Source organism: Mixophyes fleayi, chromosome 7 (genome assembly GCF_038048845.1).
Source record: "Mixophyes fleayi isolate aMixFle1 chromosome 7, aMixFle1.hap1, whole genome shotgun sequence".
NCBI lineage: Eukaryota > Metazoa > Chordata > Amphibia > Anura > Limnodynastidae > Mixophyes > Mixophyes fleayi.
The window spans coordinates 142268636-142290470 of record NC_134408.1 but is presented as its reverse complement, the minus strand read 5'-3'; the positions used below and the strand labels follow the sequence as shown (position 1 = coordinate 142290470).

Here is a 21835-nt window from a genome sequence, read left to right as displayed (position 1 = left end):
GTCTCTCCGGCTGTAATGATATATCACCTTATCTGATCGCTGACCACTGAAGAAACATCGCTATCAGGAGACGTGTGGGCTGGTTGCTGGGAGCAGGCACCAGCTGGAAATACAGGAACAGCATTTATTTGTTGCTGTAAATTTGTTTTCTGAGACGACATGATCAGGTCCACTTCACAATCCCATACAATATTTTCTTTGTTATTATTTTCATTTCATTTTGCTTAAGGGTTCGATACAGCAAATAACTGTACGCTGTTGCTCAGGTTCACTAAGATTCTTTCTGAATATGACATCTGGCATGAAGTTATACCTGTAGTGGATTGATTTTTTTTCAGTGGAGTGTAAGCCCTTAGGGGCAGAGTTCTCTTTCCTAATATTTTTTACTGTCATTGTACTGGTTTCTCCTAATAATGTATTGTTTATCGTAATATGGTAAAGCTTTGTGAAGACTACCAGCTGGCACCACTACTGCTAGTAACTTAATTGATATTAATGGTTTACCAGTATTACTGCCATAAAAGTCTTATGTCTGATACCTTAACCTCTTTACCTCCTTCATCTTATCACTATAACCTGAAGTAATGACACGAGACTTGAAATAGGGCACAAATAAATGATTTATTCATAAACATGGTGGCGGTGAAATAAGCAGTCAGACCGACGTGTGCCAGGCAAAACCCAACTGTCCTAGCATATCCTTAGGACTACACACTGGGGAACAACCAAACCCCTGGGTTCAAGTGGGGGACCAACCAATCAAACCCCGGGCGCACATATCTACCTGGACGGGGCACCACGTCCTGAATCTACCGAACCCGCCCCTCCTCTGGGCTATACTGGAAGCAACCACAGGGCAGCCCACAAGGGCGGTGCCTGAAACCGAGACTAATAGCCGATTCACTCGAAGGGAGGCGGGTTCACCATGCCCAATACCGTAATGTGGGCCCAAACCACTGGCCGTCGACTGTACTGCTTTTCCGGCCATAACTCCATCCGTCTTCACTGAGAGATATGCTGCCGTCAACGCTGATATCCATCAACAGAGCATCCAATCACGTCCTTTTCTCATCAAACGTAACAGGGAGGGTGGGTGGGCAACTTCCAAACTGCCAAGGACTGAGCAAACTCCGCCCATCCAACTTATAGTCCTAAACCCCTCCCCTATGACACCAGATGGGCGTACCCAAAGATTAACTGTTAACACTCCAGAGAATAGTTCAATTAAAGATACAGCAAAGCTTTTATTATCCTTCGGTCCTATGCAGATCTCAGTTCTTATTACTAGACCTAATCTCATACTACTAGGCATTAATACTACGGCTGGCATATTAATGTGCACTACCATTACTGTTCGCATACCACTGGGCATTACTTCTACTCATTGATTATGGGTTAATTGTTCCTCTGGACATATTAAATTAGCATTAATAAAATTAATGGCCATTACTGCTACCACTATCACAATTGGCGCTGCGGAAGCTCCCTACTGTGCTATGTGACAGCCGCTAACATTAACAGGACATCCCATGGCACCCCAATGAAATATTAATAAAATTAATTATTGTGGCATATCTTTATATTTAATTTTTTCTTTGAGCACAGTTCAAAAAATTTAATTTGCAGCCGTTTGGTGGAGTAGAAGGCCACATGTAGGGCCCCCGAAATTTAGCAGATTTCCCACCACCGGGGTAGACCATGCTGCTCTGTATAAATACATATATACTCATATTCAATAGATCCTAACTCAACATGCAGACTAAGAACAGATGGCAAGAACTACATGTAACACACATAATAAGAGACGAAGCATCAAAGTATAATCCATGTTTGGCTACAAGATATCCAAACAAGAACAAAAAATATAAAACATTACTCAAAAGTCATATACATAAAACTGGCAAAAAAAGCCTAAAACATTTAAATAAACACTGTAACTATGAATTGAAACCTTATGCCTTTCGTTGTGCTTGTGACAACTTCCAGACAAGAATAATCCTATTCACACATATAGAGGTGTGATCTCAATTGCAAAACTAAATGCAATTACGATCACATAGCTGTCATAGCTGTCTGTATCACAGTCTGTAACGATTCACAGGAGTAGTCAAACAAAATAAAGTTCTATCTTTTAAGAAGTCTGTCTAGAAGCCAAAAGAAAACAGTCACGTTATAAAATGAAAATGACATAAGAATCAAATAGATATATTAAATGACAATGTAATGTAAACTTGCTCCGTGCGAGAAAACACATGATATCCATTCACGTAAACCAACTAATCCATTTAATCTTCAGCAGGGGGATTAGACCCCCTCACTTGGTGCTGCTATATTTCTTCACAGCTCAAAATCACGCTCAACAATAGACAATAATTATAATATAAATCTTATTGTACTGTCATATCAAAACACGTATTGAATGTTAATGGCATGTGGTGAAGCATCTTGTTTGCAAACAGTATAATTAAGAGCAGCCTTAAACATCTCCAAGGTATGAATACACAATGCTGCTCTCACTTTTCTCCCTTTTTTAAAAAAAATTACTAATAGCACATATCTTATATTGGTAATGAATGGTAATGCTAATCAGGGATGCTGACAGGGAGGGTGGAGCCTGTCTGTGTGGTGGGACGAGTCACCAACATGTTATGGCCATGCCCCCTTCGGTGACTATGGAAGGGGCCCTAGAAGTTGCAGTACCGCGGCCCGAAATTTCACTTGGCGGCCCTGATGTTGTGAGATTGAATTATAAATTTATTTATCTTGTGCGCTAAATAAAAAAACCCTTTTGACCAGCTTAAATTCTTCTAAAAATCGAGTCGGTGTGTCCACGCATCAAACTTATAATAATATTTTTACTACATTACCAATGGAGATCTTACTCCAAGAGAGTGGTCACATGATTCCATTCATGAAAAAGAAGAGTCCATATCTCGCTAGTAATGAATCATGTGAATACCGTTCACTACCTAGTTACAATGTAGCAAGGGGAATCGCTAGTGTTCTTCTCTATGATGTAGTCATAATACAAAATGTCAATAAACTAGTAAATACTACACTCATGATATTGTATAACTTAACAGCAAGCATAATGTTACTGAAAGGACGTTCTAGAAAAAATGGTCTCCTGGAGCCGGCGGACTGGCAGACAACCGGACAGCTCAGCGCCAACCTGCCACCCTTAACGAGCTTACCGTGTTCTGCCGGACCTGATCTGAATATTGCGTAATGTTTAGTACAAAGAATTTTACAATCATTTTATATTAACAGAACATAAATCTTATTCATTTACATAATTCAATTAATATAAAGTATCAATTTAAAATGAAAAAGTCTCTCTTGATCCTATGATGGCAGCTAGTGCCTAATGCACCCAAAAAAATAAAGATACAATAAATAATTAGATTACATTGAAGCCCTTATTCCAAATTGCAGTCACAATCAATCTTATAGATCTTGAATATAGATATAACCAGCATACAGTTGGTCAAAGCTATCATCAGTTTAATGATCTGAGACTTGTCATAAAACTAGGACCCTACTAAATTATGAAATGCACCATGTAACCCATATGACATAATGTGAATTATGTGCTGAAAATCTAGAACCTATGGTGGCTTAGTGGTTAGCACTTCTGCCTCACAGCGCAGGGGTCATGAGTTCAATTCCCAACCATGGCCTTATCTGTGAGGAGTTTGTATGTTCTCCCCGTGTTTGCGTGGGTTTCCTCCGGGTGCTCTTGTTTCCTCCCACACTCCAAAAACATACTGGTAGGTTAATTGGCTGCTATCAAAATTGACCCTAATCTTTCTGTGTGTGTGTTAGGGAATTTAGACTGTATGCTCTAATGGGGCAGGGACTGATGTGAATGAATTCTCTGTACAGCGCTGCGGAATCAGTGGCGCTATATAAATGATGATTATGCTCAAATGAATTTGTGCAAGCACTCTATATAGTGATAATGGTGCAACAAAAATAAAGAAAATACAAATCTGTTAATCCCAATTTTATGGCATAATTATAATTAATAACTACCTATAATTCTCAGTAAAAATAACAGCCCAAGACTTATTACAAAATTATTATTATAGTAAGACTTATTATAAAAAAAATATATAACCATTGTCACATATTGGACAATGCGATAACAAGCCCTTGGCTAAAGTAAACACCCGTTGATAAATATTAAACCACAAAAACCATAAATCATTAAAATTAGGACGATCCCTGGAAATCTCCGACAGTTTCGCAGCTCTCACTGATAAAGCTCAGTAGGTAATGAACGACTTGTTGGCATTTCCAGAATCATTTGCTTGTGAAATGCTCAAATGTCTCTAAACTGTGGAAATAATTTTGCTTGTACGACTCGCAAATTACCAGCGCATTCCCTTCCCCCGGAGATGATTCCATCAGAGGGAGGTTATATAACTTTATAACCTAATTCATTATCCCCAGCTGGTGAAAATGAAGTGAATGTAATTGTAAATGGCACGACTCAAACTTTTGGCAGAACATTGATATTAAGCAGCGGAATAATTTAATTTGATCTCATCTGCTCGGCGTGTCTCGGGGTAACGTCTCTCAGGCTGAGTTTAGTGCTGAAATTAAGAGTGTTTTATTTAGGGATCTCCAGTTCTTTCGCGGGAGTGAAGGGCACCTATTGATCACTGTAACACATGTACAATGCCCATTATCAGTAACTGAAAGATTTGGGTAATGGAATGTAAACAATATAACATAAAACAATGAAACAATAAACTGAGGTTTACTGATTAAGGGGTCTATTTATCAATGGGTCTAAAGCCCTAAATCAATCTAGTGAAGTCTAACGTCTGCTGGGGGGGAGGGGGGGGGGTCTGTTTGCCAAGGACAGCAGTGGTCAGTCTTTATTTAATTTTTTTTTGGTTTTGAATCTGAAACTGGAAGCCCAAGTCAAACCGTCTGACGCATGTGTACAGGGACCAATCATTGGCCTGGCGTGCAGTATGACTCCTCTTATCGCTGCCAACCAGTATTGCCAGGAAGCGGAGCATCCCTCAGCTAGCTTTATCGTTATCGGCAGAAGTCTAGGGTTGGCAGAGATGAGATTCTCACCTAGTCGTCTGGCTGCCAGCTCACCCCACTCTAAACTACCCTTTATCAGGACCCAGGGTCACTGTACTCCACACCTGCAAACAGTGCACATTTTCTTGGCAAAGTCACAATTTTCGGCATCCAAAAAATGGCACAGAAAAGCTATTGCTTGAGAGGATTGGGGGCATGGCATAGCGCGTTCCAATTTTCCAATTAGAAACATTGGCTGTATCAAAAGTTGCAGGGGGTGCAGCCCTTTCAAACTCTTCCTGTGGGTCTACAAATGTCTAGGAAGCAAATTAGATATTCTCCCACCATGTACCACCCCCTCTGTGAGTCACCGGTGCTATCCTCATACAATGAATGTATGATTGTCCCATGTATTACTAAACTGTTCTTTGTGCACTCACTGGAAGAGGAACACAGTGATACTGGCACCAAGATTAGAAGTACTGGGTATTTGGTGGAGGTAGCGCCATACCTCAAACAGTCCCACTTTTTGGGTCCAAAAGGGTGTGTCTTAGTGATTTAGCAGCATAGTATTACCAAATATGACCTTGATATGGATGGATCTGGATGTGGTTTGGGCAGATTGAGACGTGGCTAGTCCAATTTTTGACCCTGGGCTGTTAAGAAGTATGAAGGACATTGGGCAGCATAAGGGAAAGGAATTTTCCTAGTAACGCCATTACTAAGCACTGATACATTATGACCTACCTAAGCATTGTTGCTAGCATCTGCTAATTTTGATCAATCTGTGTATACCCAGAACTGGGACTTTTGCTAGTAAACGCAGCCCTGTTCGCGCCGTATTGAAACACAAAGAACACTTACTTCAGTCTACGATTTCGGGGAGTGAACGAGGCAGGGAAGGATTGTTTTGCCATAGTCAATGTACAGTAAGGGTGTGCCAAACTCAAGAGCACACAGCCAAGTCCGAATCAAGCTCCGGGCTTATCAAAGTTACTTGTTTTTCTGTCGTATCTCTTGCTCCAGCTACAGGGCTAGTAAAAGTCCTGATCAGTAGTGATGACAGTCTCGTATACATGCTATACAGGCGCGGGCTGGCACAGTACAGCCCGGGGGGCACACAGGCGGCCGCATCGCGTGTCATGTGATGCGGCCGCCTGTGCGCTGACGCAGCCGCATCCCATGTCATCAGATGCGGCTGCCAGTCAAAATCAAGAGATTTTGCATCTGAGGGGCGGCCCTAACAGCTCTGAAACCGATGCCCCCCAGCCCCCTGGGCCAGCCCACCCCTGATGCTATAACATGTGTCTGCAATCACATGCATCTGTAAAAATGTATTTTATGTTCAGCATGGGTGGGGAATAAAACCCCTCATTTTTTTTATACACACACAGGTGTTCCACATGGGTGTAATTGATTTTGGGTTTTTTTGCTATGATTTGTTTGTAGTGCTTGGGTGGAGGATAAAGGCACTGTTTGTATATGTGGGCGGGGCCACCGATGCCAGTTAGTGGCCGGCTAGTAGTGAGGGAACTACTGTTCAGCCAGACGTAGGGCTGTGTGAGAGTTATGAAGCTTTTGTTGGATATGTTTGCTGCAACCACAGCTGGCACTGTTTAAAGCATCCTGACAACTGCTAATAAATCGCTCGACCAAGCTGTGCTAGACTCCAGTGAATGCTGCGCTTTACCACTATATATATATATATATATATATATATATATATTCTTTCTTCTGTGCGTCCTTTTGTAATTTTATAATCCACATTGGTATTTGGCGTATTCCTGCGGTGGCTTGTATACTAGAGCACAGCAGACCTACACCCGAATTCAAAGGCGTACGTATCTTGAGGTCTTCGGAAGTGCACAAAGCCGAAATACTCGCGCTTTAAATCAAACACGCGTTGCGCTCCGTAGGCGTACCTTGATGAATAAGCCCTTATAAATCTGTTATATAAAAACATTAACGATGGATTGTTCTGAATTTAAGCCACTGCTCCCCACTCAAACTCAAATTACATTTATTTGTAATTCTAAAGATTGTCAGTCAGCTCATCCTTTTTCCCCCAGCTAGATGGGAATAGGGCCAGTTAAACACATCCAAACTGTTATCATCTCTATTGTACGAGCATGAAATTATTCACACAGCGCGGATGCCGGAATCGTGCATCTTTTAACAATAATCTGCTCCCGGCTCAGTTTTCAGAAGATTCCGGAGTTATTTTCGAGTAGTTTGACAATTATATTCTTTTGTCTGAGAGGCTACGGCTGCCGTCAATTCCAGTGTATTGTTATAGGACGCTGTTCGATAACATCCTGCCAAATTATATTAATTAGAGAAATTTTAATACCAGCTCTCTTGGGGATAGATTTGTTATTATGTAATTTCTGTATTTGAGTAATTCTGTAATGGTTTTGCTCGCCTGCTTGGATTGTCCAGATGTGGCAGAAGATTATTTTGTTTTATAATGAGTCGTTGCTTAGATAACGATGAGCTGCAAGTTAGTCTTTCCGAGAGGTAACAGTGAAGAAAGGACTGGATGTCCCATGTTACATTTATTTATGAATATTTATTCCAGTAATGTGGTTCTTTTTAACCTCTGCATGACCAGACGTACCTGGTTATGGTACCTTATACCTCTTGCGACCAGAACACTTGTTCATAGTTTTGCAATGTGCCGGTTAAACCGAGAACACTTTTGGCAAAACTTCTTCTACCCTGGTGAATTCACATTCTGTGTGTGTGTGTGTGTGGGGGGGGAGGGTTATTTTTGGAGAAAGTCATGACTTTCTTTTGATTGGTAAGTGAAGTAAATAGCTTTTTTTGTTAAAACCATTATGCAAGTAAAATTGAAAAAGGAGTATACGTTTCCAGGATTGTGTCCATAGTTACTTCATAGTTGCCTACTCTCCTGGAATGTCCGGGAGACTCCCGGATTTTTGGGAGTTCTCCCGGACTCCCGAGAGAGCAGGCAAAAATCCCGGATCCAGCTGTTGCCGTTGTTGAAAATGGTGGGGGCAGGGTTAAACGTGCCATTGTGGGACCGCCCCCTACTGTGATTGCCTAAAAATGCCTGACTGACAGGAGCGGAGCCTAACGGCACACAACGTGTGGCCACACACAGCTCGATGGACTCCCCCTCCTGGACAGCTGCCTTCAAAAGTAGGCAAGTATGAATTACTTTGATTTACTTAGCTCAACCTTAGAAAGGTATACCAAAATCAGCTTGTTCTCCATATTACAGGGATACCAAATATCTACACTTGTGTAAAGTTCTTCTGTAATCTGCTGAGCAGTTTTTGATGCTCTCCCTGGAACTCGATGCTGCCTCTAGTGGCCGGGTTACAAATATGGAGCCGCACACTGCAGATAAACAGTTGACAAAAATTAGGATTGAGAGTAAAAATTCCACACAGATAAGGCCCTGAGCGAAAATCAACAACCCCAATGCTGTGAGGCAGAAGTGCTAAGCACTAAGACACCGTGCTGCCCAGGGAGGAGAGATGATAACTGCAGCAGACACAAGATTAGAATGGGATGTACAGAGTCCAAATTAGTCATGTTGTAAGTATGATTTGTAGAATGAAGGCTTTCCCTGGCTGAACTGCTGGGGGTAAATGTATCAAGCTGAGAGTTTTCCAGCAGGTTTGAAAAACCAATCACATTCCAGCTATCATTTCTTTAGTACATTCTACAAAATGATAGCTAGAATCTGATTGGTTGCTATAGGCAACATCTCCACTTTTCAAACCCCCCGGAAAACTCTCAGCTTGATACATTTACCCCCTGGACTGCATACACCAGATTAGGGAAGTCAGGTAATGATGTTACGGGGTGGGGGATGGGGGGGGGTCCATACTGGCCAAATCCAGCCACATTAACTGATAGACTTTAGAAATGCTCATAGTTATAAACAGAGGTATAGGTTCGCTGTATAAGAATAACTTGTAGATTGTAGGACTGTTGCATAAACTGTACAAGGAGAAGTCTTATGTCATAGCTTTGTTGCTTATGCAGAACATCTTTCCTGATAAGACAAAGCCTTCTTCACAAAGAGAACTCAGCATTTAACTGATTTAAATGTATCCTTTTTCTATTAAAAGTACATGTAATGGATTCTGAACAATGTTATATTTATACGAAGGTCAATTATCTGTTACATAAACACTCTCCCATCCCTGTCTAGAAATGCAAAGTCAAATTTAATATTACAATTTTTTTTTAAGATGTTAGTCTTACATTCATGCTTTAACTTATTGGGTTGTACGCTCTCTCACTCCTGTAGTTTTAACAAAATAAATTGCTGTATCTCTGGCTTTCTACTGTGTTTTCCAGCCATTATCTGGTAGATTGGTTCTTGTTTTGCTTTGGAATATAAGACAGCTCTTCTGTGCTCACTGCATCGGATAAGATTATATGCAGACTGCAGCTTTGTGTCGTATTCCAGGGTAACACAAATGCTGAACTCTGTCTGATGAAATTCCATTTAAGTATACATATAAGAATTAGACCAGATCTGGAGTTTTGGGACCCGCAGCATCAGGTCTTGTCACTGTACACACAGAATGGACATTTTGTAAAATAACTAAATGTTTGTTGAAAGACATTATCTTACCTCTCTGTCTGTATGTATTACCCAGTATTGTTTTATTACTGTTTGCTCCCAATTGTAAAGCGGTATGGAATCTGTTGTCGCTATATAAATAAGTGTTGATGATGATGATTGTAACATAATATTTATTGCTCTGTATTATTTAGTCTACAGACCTGTAGGGCCAGAGTTTTGTGTGGGAACGGCACCATCTTCAACTCAGCTGTGCAACATCGCATGTGCCACAGACTGCTTAGTGTCTTCCTGGACGGACTGGGGGCCGTGTATACATGAAAATTGTCTGGACCCTCATGGGAGAAAAGGTAATTTTTCTTCTATAATGTTTTGTGTATCTTACAAAACGTACAAGTTATTATATCCTCGTGCCTCGACTTGATACCCTCTGCATGTTCCACCAGCTCCAAATTCATGTCCACACCTGTCCCACTAGCTCCTATTGTCTCAGCATTGCCCCCCTTCTAGACTGTAAGCTCTTATAACCAGGGCCACTTCTACCCTCTGTCTCACGTCTGCACCTCCTCTGTACTTGTTCTGTTTCATATGAGATTTGTGTTTTGTATGATGTGTAACTCTGACTGTCCTGCACTGTGGAGTTTTGAGGCACCTTAAAAATCTGCTGAATCACTCTGTATGTCTCTACACTGGTGGCCTGTTTTCTACCGAATCCAATATAAAATACTTTTACTAACCTACAAGGCCATCAACAAAGCTGCACCAACATACATCTCCTCTCTTGTCTCAAAATATCTCCCAACTCGGCAACTCCGTTTTGCACAAGATCTGCGTCTCTCATCCACCCTCATTACATCCTCCCATTCCCGGTTACAGGACTTTTTTTGGGCTGCACCCACTCTATGGAATTCTCTCCCTCGCACAATAAGACTCTTCTCTGGTCTACAAACTTTCAAGCGTTGTCAGAAAACCCACCTCTTCAGACAAGCTTATAATATTCCTCAACCACCCTCTTAACCTCACTACATTACCCTATTACGACCCGTTGCACAATTTCACACAAGACAACTACCCCCTGACCAACATTGTTGTGTGACAGGATCATTAAGCTTATGAGTCACTTTTACCTTTGCAGTCTGTCTGGACCGAAATGCAAAATGTAGACTTAACCTCATGTTTCAAACTCCCATTGTCCCACAGATTGTAAGCTTGCGAGCAGCCTTCTCACCTCTTTGTCTGTTTTACCCAGTTTGTTTATTAGTTTACTATGTTTGTCCCCAATTGTAAAGCGCTACAGAATATGTTGGCGCTATATAAATAAATGATGATGATGATTGTGTTAAAAACTGCTCAGATATAATAACGTAGTCTTTGCCAAAACAACTGGTGATTCTTGTGTTGGACCTACACATACCTATATGTTGTAGCTGGTAGCTTTGGCCTCCTCCAGGAGTCAGAGAGCCTAAGTCCATGTTAGTGTACATTGGGCCTCATTTACAAAGCACACTGGATGGGTACAGTCATGTATCCAGTGGTGGATCTACTGCCATTACCGTTGTGGGGTAATGGGGTGTGCAGGTGAGACGCTGCGCCCCGTGCAAGGGTTGTAGTTTCGACACTTCCTGCAACCACTTACTTCTCCGATCTGCACATAACATATGCAGTGAAACCCAAACGGGGCATCACTATGCACGTGCTGGAACCCACGCATGCCCCCCCAAATATTGCTATTCACCCCTGCGGTATAGTTTTTCACTCCTGTATGTGCCTAATCCGTACCTACCAAGAAACACCCTCACTCTGCCCAATTCTTCCCTCCGTCTCTGCAAACTTCATCTCCTCTACAAATGCCGCCACCTTGGTCTAAAAAACTATGCGATCTGGGTACACATAACCCAAATCTTGGTGCACTGCAGCCCAAAGCTGCTTTTGCCCAGTGGAAGATTTCTGGTTAGTAAATGACAACTATAAGTTACTGAGAGGCACACATGCTGCACAAGCTTTCAGAAATCGCTGGCTGAAGGTGGTGTGACCTCTCAGAGATGAAGTATTGTCGTGGTGAATTGGAGGTTGGCATGGTTGATAAAGGCGTACGGCAAGAAGCTGATTTTGCTCTGTAACTGGGCCATTTTGGGCTTTGTATGTTACCTTTTTTTTCCTAAATGTTAACTCAGTTGTCTTGTTTTAGGTTATAAATTCAGAAGAAGACAAGTTACAGTGGAGTCCATGATTAGTGGGGGAAACTGTCCACATTTAGAAGAATCAGTGCCCTGTGATGATCCCGTGTGTTACAGATGGGCCGTGTTCGGGGAATTACATTGTGTTCCCGAAAATGGGGAATGTGGGCATGGGAAATACCACATCAACACAACGTGCCAGGGTGAGATTGGTGAGTCCCCTCGTAATGTATTCTTTATCCAATGATCCAAAAAGTCTCTTAGAACATGTCATAGCATGGAAGGCGAAGGTGCCACCTGCCCCCCACCTCTCCTTTACCCTCTTTTGAAATATAGATATTTTTAAACAGATACATTTTAAAAAGATGTCTATGTGATACTTTCTGCATTGTCTTTCTGCGATTAAGGATTACTTACCCAAATCACCTCCACAATGTACCTCTGATGATAGACATAGTAATATTCATTTTTTATCTATTTACGTGTATAGAACTTGAGTCAGACCATCTATTCTTGTCATTTTGCATAACAGGGGGAAAACTACTGTGTCCACACATAGACAAATCTGAAGTGAGAGGGGCAAGGCCAATAAGTAGCTAATCCAAGTGACTAAAATCTTGTTTCAACTACACATAGTAGTTATATCATACATGCCAACTCTCCCGGAATGTCCGGGAGACTCTCGAATTTTTCCGCATCTGCCGGCATGGAGGGGTGTATGGGCAGAAGGGGGGTGGATTTGCATCATTTTGGCCCCGCCCCCAGAGACGTAATGCCTGCTTTGGGTCTTTTTAACACTGTAAAAAGACCCCAAACAGGCATATGTCCCTGGGGGCGGGGCCAAAACTATGCAAATCATGAAGCCCCACCCCCTTCCACCCTCCTTTCACACCCCTCTTTAGTGATCTCCCAGAGGGAGCCAGTCAAAAGTAGGTAAGTAGGAGTTATATAAGGCCCCTGCCTTACTGATCAGGGAAAATTTGGGTGTCCAATGCAACTATTGTATAATATAGAGTTTATATATTCAAGTTATTTATGTATATGGGCACTTATTTTTTAATTGTAAAAATTGTCTTTATTTGTATAAAGGTACAAAAACTACACAATATATTACATTCAAGTGTATGCAGTACAGCGTGAAACATAATCATTCATACATTTTAGTACAATACAAGACATAAAGTACAAGATATATCCTACACTATACATCGAGTACTGCACTAAGCATGCAAACATAAACCTCATAACATATTCAAAAAAGTAATGGATGTGATGGGACGGTAGGTGAGAGGCGTAGGGTAGGGAAGTCACAAGCCCGAAGCTTTATTGAGACAGACACAAAATATAGGGAAGGGTGTATAAATTAAGGCAAGACATTCAACAAAACTTCAAACGGTGATGGGGGAATGGGTTGGAGGGGGTAAGGGAGGGGAGACACAAGCCCAAGGCATTGTTGAATAAACAGACACATGGGGGGAGAAGAAGAAGAGGGAGATAAAAAAAAACAATCATCTTCCTCTTCCTCAGGACTGTCCAGGGTGTTATAGTCTCTTAGAAGGCTGTGGATCAGTCTGCGACAGTCCTGGATGGTCATCTTCTCCCTTTTCAAGATGAGGCGATTCCTGGAAAGCCAAATAGCGTCCTTAAAACAGTTAATTAGGCTCTCAGCCTCCTGGATTGCCACAATAGTGTGGGTCCCAGGAAGTAATCCATAAAATACCGAATGGTATGAAAGGCAAGTCCTGGGCATACTGTCCTTAAGTTCGTATTCCAAGGCATCCAACAGTGCTTGTGCAGTGGGGCAGTCCCAAAAAATTTGCTGTGCTGTTTCCTTTCTGGCGATGCAGAAGGGGCAGTGGACATATCTGCACAGGTTCCGGGAGTGCATGAATGTCCTGAGAGGCAGACATCCCTGGATAACCACCCATGCAATGTCCTTGTGTCTATTAGTCAGCCTCTTAGAGGCCACATGTACATGGGCACTCATAGTTCTATAGATCCAATGATTGACCAGGTTGGCTATTAAGTACAAAGGTTATCCAAGTACATGAGTTCCCACAATGCTTATCTTCGGTTGGTGACACAAGCGGTGACTTTTGTCCAATTAATTTCTATTCAACATACTTTGAACTGATATTATTATTTTATTAAATCTTATTCCTCAATCAGACTGCACCACAACACTGGAAAGTGCACAAAATTGCCAGTCACCGATGGGTGCTTTAATGTACTTGATCATGCTGTTGCATACTTGCCTACTTTCCCGGAATTTCCAGGAGGCTCCTGAATTTCGGGGAGTCCTCCCGGAAGAGTAGACGACCTCCCGGATCCTGACTGCATTCACTATGAAATGCAGAAATTCACGGCATCGAATAGCGGAGGCAGGGCTTAATGACGTCATTAAGCGCCACCCCGCTATTCAATGCCGTGAATTTTGGCATTTTCTATTAGGGAGTGGGGCTATGGTCACATGACAGATATCAATAGTCGGCAAGTATGTGCTGCTGCCTTAAAGTAGCTGCATACACTTTCCTCGCCAACAGCTACAGTTGTTATTCCGCTACGTATTAAGAGTTCCCAACACCTCCATAATGGAATATTAGTTCACTGTCTGTAATTTGCACTTTAGAGATCAGATAAATACAAATTATTTGTGGTCATTAGTACACTCTAATTTAGGCCTGGACAGCCTTTGGCTTGTGAAACTACAATTCCCAGCGTACTCTGCAAGCTCTCGGCTGGCTGTTGGCTAGCAAAGCATGCTGGGACTTGTAGATTCACCACACCTGGTGAGCCGCAGGTAGGCCAGGCCTACCCCTGTTTCTGGGGCGCCTTTTCACTTTTATTTATAATTGTTCCAAATCACAACTTTAGTGACTAACACTAACAGATAGACTGCTGGGGGATCCCTGGCCTCACTGGCATGTTTCATAAGATGACAAAAATAGGAATATCAGTTTATTTACTGTGATGACTCCGAAAATAATTATCAAAATCTGTAGTGATATATGGCATGCACTATGCAAAATATTTTATTTTCACTCTGGATTCTCTGGTGGGTCTGCAAGTATCCCAATCTGACACAGAGGTAATTTTCTAGCACAGCATACACTGCTCATTAATCAAACAGGTAAATGTAAATGTTTTGTACTGTACATTTATTCTCCAGGATTATATAACATTAATATTTGAATCAAGTTCCCGAGTGCTCAGTCCACAGTGTGCAGGAGCTGAGCAGATTTTGATTAACGATTGCCCTGGGAGTCAGGATGTTGCTCATTACGGTAGCAAGGGTTACTGATATATGTAGTAAAAATGAATTACTTCCAGCGGGCTGGTAGACCGGTTGTTCACACACACACACACATATATATATATATATATATATATTGCATTTTATGTCTGTCTCTGCTCTTTGCATACAATCTGTTTGTTTAGGCTTTTGACAACAATACTGTGAATATCTCAAACTTTTTAAAGGTTTGATGTGAAAGTAAAAATAATCTCTCTATCCAAAACTATACTTGCCAACTTTTAGCAAGTTGGCCTCCTGGAGTTCCACAGGCGAGGTGGGTGGGCGGGGCTTGGTGAATCGCATCATTTGGCCCTACCCTATTATAGCAGGGGGTGGGGCCGCAATGATGCGTGAATCGTGTCCTAAGTCCCGTCCCCCGTCACTTAACTAATTAAGTGGCCCCGGAGGTTGCCCTACTCTCCCGGGTCCCAGAAATTCGTGAGCCTCCCGGACATTCCGGAAGAGTAGGCAACTATGTCCAAAACTATCCATCAATAGCTGTGTGACACTGTGACAAGATCGATTTAAAAAAAAGACAGTCTGAGTGGTAGACTATAACATGACTAGGGATTGTATCACAGCTCCTGACTGCTTTATTGTCAGATATCTTTGTTATAGCTTGTAACACTTGCTTAATATACCTGCTGTTATGTTATTACAAATAGGTCGCTCTGTCATTGATTAAATGTATAGTTTTTCCTTATCACTGAGATTATGGGTGATGTGCGGCCCTTTTGGCAGTTAGAGGGCCGCACCATGTAGCCCTGGCGTGTATATGATTGTCTGTCACTGTGTTAGGGGTATATAATAATGCAGATATTACCGGACCACGATGCACGGATCCAACTGACTAATCTGCCTGATCCGTCAGAATAAGGTCACAATCATCTTTATTTGCTCCTCTGTCATTTTGTAAATTAATCCCTTGGATTAGATTTACTAAAACTTCTAATTAGGAGCAGTGGAGTTATTGCTCCTAGCAACCAATCACATTCTATCTATCATTTTCTATAACATACTAGATAAATGGCAGCTAGAGTTAGTAAATCTACCACTTGGGATTGTGACAGTGGATTGTGACAATGGGTAATGAGACAGAAAAAGAATTGTTTACAAATCGAGTACTTTGCGGGACTGCACTAATTTTATTTGTTTTAATTTGTTTTCATTTTAATTTTATTAGGTTGCATCTGTAAGAGAGGGTGCATGCTGGCACAACCGGGTATGAGGTCATTGGAATCAGTAGGTTCCATCCCCATATCCGTTAACATGATTTTATAAACATTAAAAATACTAGTCACAGCATGATTTCTTACACTGGTGGATCAGGGGCCTAATTGGTCTGATAGAAACATAGAATGTAATATAGAATTTGACGGCAGATAAGAACCACTTGGCCCATCTAGTCTGCCCCATTGTTTTATTAACCTATGGTAACCTCAAACCTTATTTCATCCTATATTCTTTACAAAGATATTATTATGTCTATACCAAGCATGTTTAATTTATTCTACAGTATCAGCCTCTACCACCTCTGATGGGAGGCTATTCCACGTATCCACTACCCTTTCTGTGATGTAGTTTCATCTCAGTTTCCTTTTGAACCTACTTCTCCCTAGTCTTAGTACATGTCCTCGTGTTCTAATACTTCTCTTCCTTTGAAGAATGTTTCCCTCCTGTACCTTGTTATAACCCTTGATATATATGAACGTTTCTATCATGTTATGTGACAATGTGCAGAGGTGAATTGTTAGGTTTCTTTGTAATTTGATATTATAATAAATAGATTGAGGTTGACATGACTCGTTTATTTAAAAACATGGCTTCCCTTATGTCTTTGTAAAAGGCAACATTGGTCAATCAATCTTGGCATCACAAGCATCAGGGTTTAATACAATTAAACATATTTCACAATGGCTTCATTCTATAATCCCTATAGCTTCTTATGATCCAGATAAATTATACATTGTTCTTACAGTTGATGTTAAAATGTAACATTTAAAAACTCATGTGTATCAAACAGACTGGCCATGTATTCCAAACCCTCTGTAATATTTCAGTATTTAGGGCCTGATTCATTAAGGATCTTACTGCATGAAAAAACAGTCAGTATTTAATTAACTTATGTGCAAAACAGAATACTGATTTGCACCCCTTGCATTGTAACATGGTTTTGTCCAGGAGACTGAAATAAGAAACTTCTTAAGTTACGATCCTTAATGAATCAGGCCCTTAGTTTTATTTGCTGAGATATTAAAAAGGACCAATCACGTCCTTGATTTTCAACACCCATCTTAACATTAACTACTAACCGCCATCTGTAGAAGAACATTAAGTCCCCACTTAATGTAGCTGTTTTCTGCAGAACACAAGCAAGATAATAGAAGGGCTATTATATCAGTATAAATATTCATTATGTGCAGCGGACTCGTATCTCGCTCTATGTAACAGTGAGCTGAGCATTTCACCGTTTGATCACAAAGCATTATGGGAGAGAAGACTGCTCCTAGACAACTCTCAATCTCTGACATGTGGATTGTCGTCTCATTAAAATACATCCAAATTGTAGCTGCAGGGCAAAGGAAAAACCCACACAATTATTTATTTAATGCACCTGCACTGATGTATGTGAATCGTATCACTTGAGATACTTCTGAATGCAAATAGGAGGGGGCTAGAACCAATCAGGGACCGCACAAAACAGATAATTATCTATATTTGTGTTATATACAATGCCGATCTGCAAAAGAGGTATTATCTAGTTTGGTAAGTTACTGCTCCTTCCCTGCAGTATACCCCCCCCCCCCCCCAAATAAAAGCTACCGTCTGCATCCGTCAAATTCGCTCAATCTTAAAATGAATGTGACTAGTTGCTTTCTGCTTTCTGAAATGTATTGTGCTCACTTCCTAATGGGCCCCGCAGTGTAGAGGCAAATATTGGTTGATATTGCTGAATATTCCATAAAGGGAAGTTCACATAATCCGAGACCTCGCTCTAGAAAGCAATATCTCTTCAGCCTAGACTATAATACCCGCCTCAGTGCTCATTTCCACAAGCATTGCTTTTACTACCGGCTTCTTGTGAGGATAAATATTTTCCGGTGACTTAATCAGAGGAAAAAATATTCAAATAAAGCGCAGTTTGAAAATAAGAAAAAAAAAAATACATTCTCATTCCAGGCTCCCAGAACTAACAAGCAGCAGCCATTACCTTAGTGATACATTCATAAATCATATATGTGGATAGTATCGCTTGAGTTTCTAAATTACTTTCCAGGTCGGCTCATATTTATTTCACCCTTGAACTCTTGTTTATTGGCCTTTCAGTGAAATGAGCGCGCTTGGGAAAGGGAATACATTGCTGTCTAAATTATAGTCCTGCATATTAATTGCCAAATGCTGCAGATTTTACTTCTTTACGTGCTGTGTGTAGACCGAGCTTTTCCCAGGTTCAGTAATAGTCCCACAGATTACCCAGAATGCTACGTAGGCTGCAAGTGCACCTAGAATAAGAGGTTACATTGTTTTCCCTTCTGATCTAAGTAACCTTTGATCTATTTTGCAGAGCTGATTTTTACACAACCAGACAAATATCACTATCATCATCACATTATTGTAATGGCCTGCAGCACACTTAGGGCATACTTGCCAACCTTATGTTCGCCAGGTCCGGGAGATCCTAGATGGCATGAGGGGTGTATGGGCGGAGGGGGTGGGGCTCCACGATTTGCTCCATTTTGGACCCTCCTCCGGTGACTGTTTTGGGTCTTTTTACAGTGGTACATGCCGTACATGCCGGCTCTAATTTAGTGAAGTGGGCAGATACGGGAGAATCGCCAGCTCTCCCGGGATTCCAGAAGACCTACCCAAAAGCCGGGAGTCTCCCGGACATTCCGGGAGAGTTGGCATGTATGACCTAGGTTAAATAAGACAAACGCGGGGGGGATACTGTTTGTTATTATTATGTATATATTATTATGTATATTTTCTGCTGGAGTGTAGCCTAGAAGGAGTAAACTCGTCATACAGTGGCACAAGTGTAGTTTTTAAAACAAAGTTATCATCAGCAGTTATTTCTATAGCGCCACTAATTCCGCAGCGCTGTACAGAGAACGCACTCACATCAGTCATCACTGTCAGTCGGCACTTACACCTGCCTTGTATCTGATGCAAATGATACGGCTGAATCCAGGCGTACTTACAAGAAACCCAGGACCTGAATTGGCCGCATCTGTGTGGGAACGCCCTCGGCACGCCCCAAACTGTACAGTGCCTACGTTCATCCGCCCCTTCCCTCCCCTGTTCCTCCCGTCAAGTCATATGTTGCTGTAAGTGTCATTAGACATGAATTGCATGAAGCTGCATTCATTGGCAGCAGGGCTCTTTCTGAGCGTGCACAGAACTATTTCACGCAAGATACTCTACACAAATGGACATACATCCCAACGTGAAACAGGCTCTTTATACTGGTGGAGTTCAATGAGTTCAGAAAAGATGAAAAGGTGTACTTATGGGGTAAGTGTCATTCTGTCACAGAATTCACAGGGACAGTTGGACTCTTTGCAGTCTGCCTGGTTTGACTCCACCCACCACTGAGGCGGGGAGTGTAACGAGATGAAGATTTTCGCCACCAATTCCCGTAAGAAGATTTGGGTTTCGCTGCTTCACCCCACAGGTCGCAGTCCTCCAGATACCAGGCGACACTGACATTAGAAGATGTTATTAGCGGGCAAAGAGTGACCAGAATAGGAACGGATACAGGATTCCTGGATACCAGGATTAGCTGAAAAGCATCTAATAGTGGATACCAGGATCTGCTGAATAGGCGCAAAGATACAGGATACCTGGATTACAGAATACAGAGGAGCCAATTATTTCAGCATCTTATCAGGCTACAGGATTTGAAGATCTGGCATCATTTTCATAGAACAGGCATCTTAAATATTCCGGAGGACCCGACATTCAAGATGGCGGCCACCATCAGAGGAGAGAGCATAGGACAGTGTTGGCTAACCTGTGACACTCCAGGTGTTGTGAAACTACAAGTCACAGTATAACCTTCCAGCAATAAGCTGCTATATATTGGCAAAGCATGCTGGGACTTGTAGTTTTACTATACCGGAAGTGTCACAGGTTTGCCAACACTGGCATAGGGTCTACAGCAGGGAGGCCAAACAATATAGGCCAGGCCTGCGCACTGGAGCTCCAGTACGCAATAGATTCCGAGGGTTCGCTGGGGACATCGATAGCCTTGTGGATCCAGGGAATGGCGCACATCTGGTAATGTACGCAACTGTGGTATGGATTCAGACTGGGACATAGTTACAGATACAGCTGAGCAGTTTTATTTGCAAATGGTTAGCATCAGGTTTAACCAGCGGACGATGATGATGATGGTGAACCCCTGAACTAACGAACTGCTTGTAATTAGAGGTGTGTGAATGATACGCAGACACTTATTAAGACTTCCGTAGTCGTCCGCCATAGAGTAGAATTTGTTGAGCGTGTTGTGGCAAATATGCAAAATAGATAATTTTTTTTCACGTCGGGACGTTGTTCCTGCTGTACTAGTTAGGATAGTTTATATGATGCTTGGTAGCAATTGGATTCCTCACATACAAAAAAAATAAAATGTTTTTGCACATGTTCACATCTTCCCTTCTGAATACAACGAGCACTTTTTTTTATTGCAAGTGACGCTTACACTTGCGCTCCATTCTGCATCTGGCCCAATGACAGTAATAAGTAAATCTATATACAGTATCTGTAAATAGAACACAGTTGGATACTTTAATTGTCATTCTAAGATCCTCCTTGAGACTTATTAATATGACCAGTGTAAGAATATATATGCTTTGTCATAAAATACAGCAGATGAAGCTTTAGATCAACCTCCTGACACTGTGACAACGGATATAGATTTTCCCTTTGAGAATTAAGACACTGCACAAAGGGCACAGTTTGAGATTACCCAGTCATTTGCTTATAAAAAACATTCTGAAAAACAACTAATGCTCGCTCGCTCTCTCTCTTTCTCTCTCTCGGCACTGGGGTCATGAGTTCGATTCCCGACCATGGAATTATCTGTGAGGAGTTTGTATGTTCTCCCCATGTTTGCGTGGGTTTCCTCCGGGTGCTCCGGTTTCCTCCCACATTCCAAAAACATATTAGTAGGATAATTGGCTGCTATTAAATTGACCCTAGTCTCTCTCTCTCTCTCTCTCTCTCTCTGTGGGGCACATTTATCAATCTTTTCATAAAGTGAAAAATAGTTTTCAATCCTTATCACATTGATAAGGATTGAACTATTTCTCAAATTTATGAAAAACGGATCACAGAAACAACAGTTCCGATAAACTGTTGTTTCTGTGATAAAAAAAAAATCACACTTACCCCCCTCTTCGGAAGCGCTGTCTCAGGATCTCCTCCAGGTGTTCTTCGCTCCTCTTCATCCTTCAATTGTGCATGTGCATTTCAAAGAACTGCTCATGCGCACAAAGATCCCTGCTCTGTCTCTGCAGCGAGCGGTGAGTGACAAGGTGGGATCATGTGATCCCTCCACACATGCGCTGTCCAGCTCTGCTCTTCGGAGCAGAGCTGGATATCTGCTGCGATGCACCTTTATTATATATGCGGAGGACACAGCGGGACCTGATTTCCAAGGTAAGTGCACGATAATGCACTATCATTACTTGTTCAGTTCCTTATCTGTAAGGAATATGTCCACCAGCCCTCAGGAAAGCATAGGAGGCTATC

General features: G+C 41.7%; 1 protein-coding gene across 5 annotated transcripts in view; it reads left to right on the top strand.

The window, feature by feature from the left end:
- THSD7B (thrombospondin type 1 domain containing 7B) overlaps positions 1–21835 on the top strand; it is a 303781-nt gene that overhangs the window by 100181 nt on the left and 181765 nt on the right. For 4 of the 5 annotated variants that reach the window (XR_012678316.1, XM_075180948.1, XM_075180947.1 and 1 more), the window contains exons 6-7: positions 9802–9957; positions 11796–11996. Coding sequence is in view for 4 of the 5 variants with exons in the window: in XM_075180948.1 (XP_075037049.1) it covers positions 9802–9957; positions 11796–11996 (357 nt within the window). In the remaining variant the exon portion in view is untranslated. The remainder of the gene's footprint in view (positions 1–9801; positions 9958–11795; positions 11997–21835) is intronic. The other variant, XM_075180946.1, reaches the window with a different exon arrangement.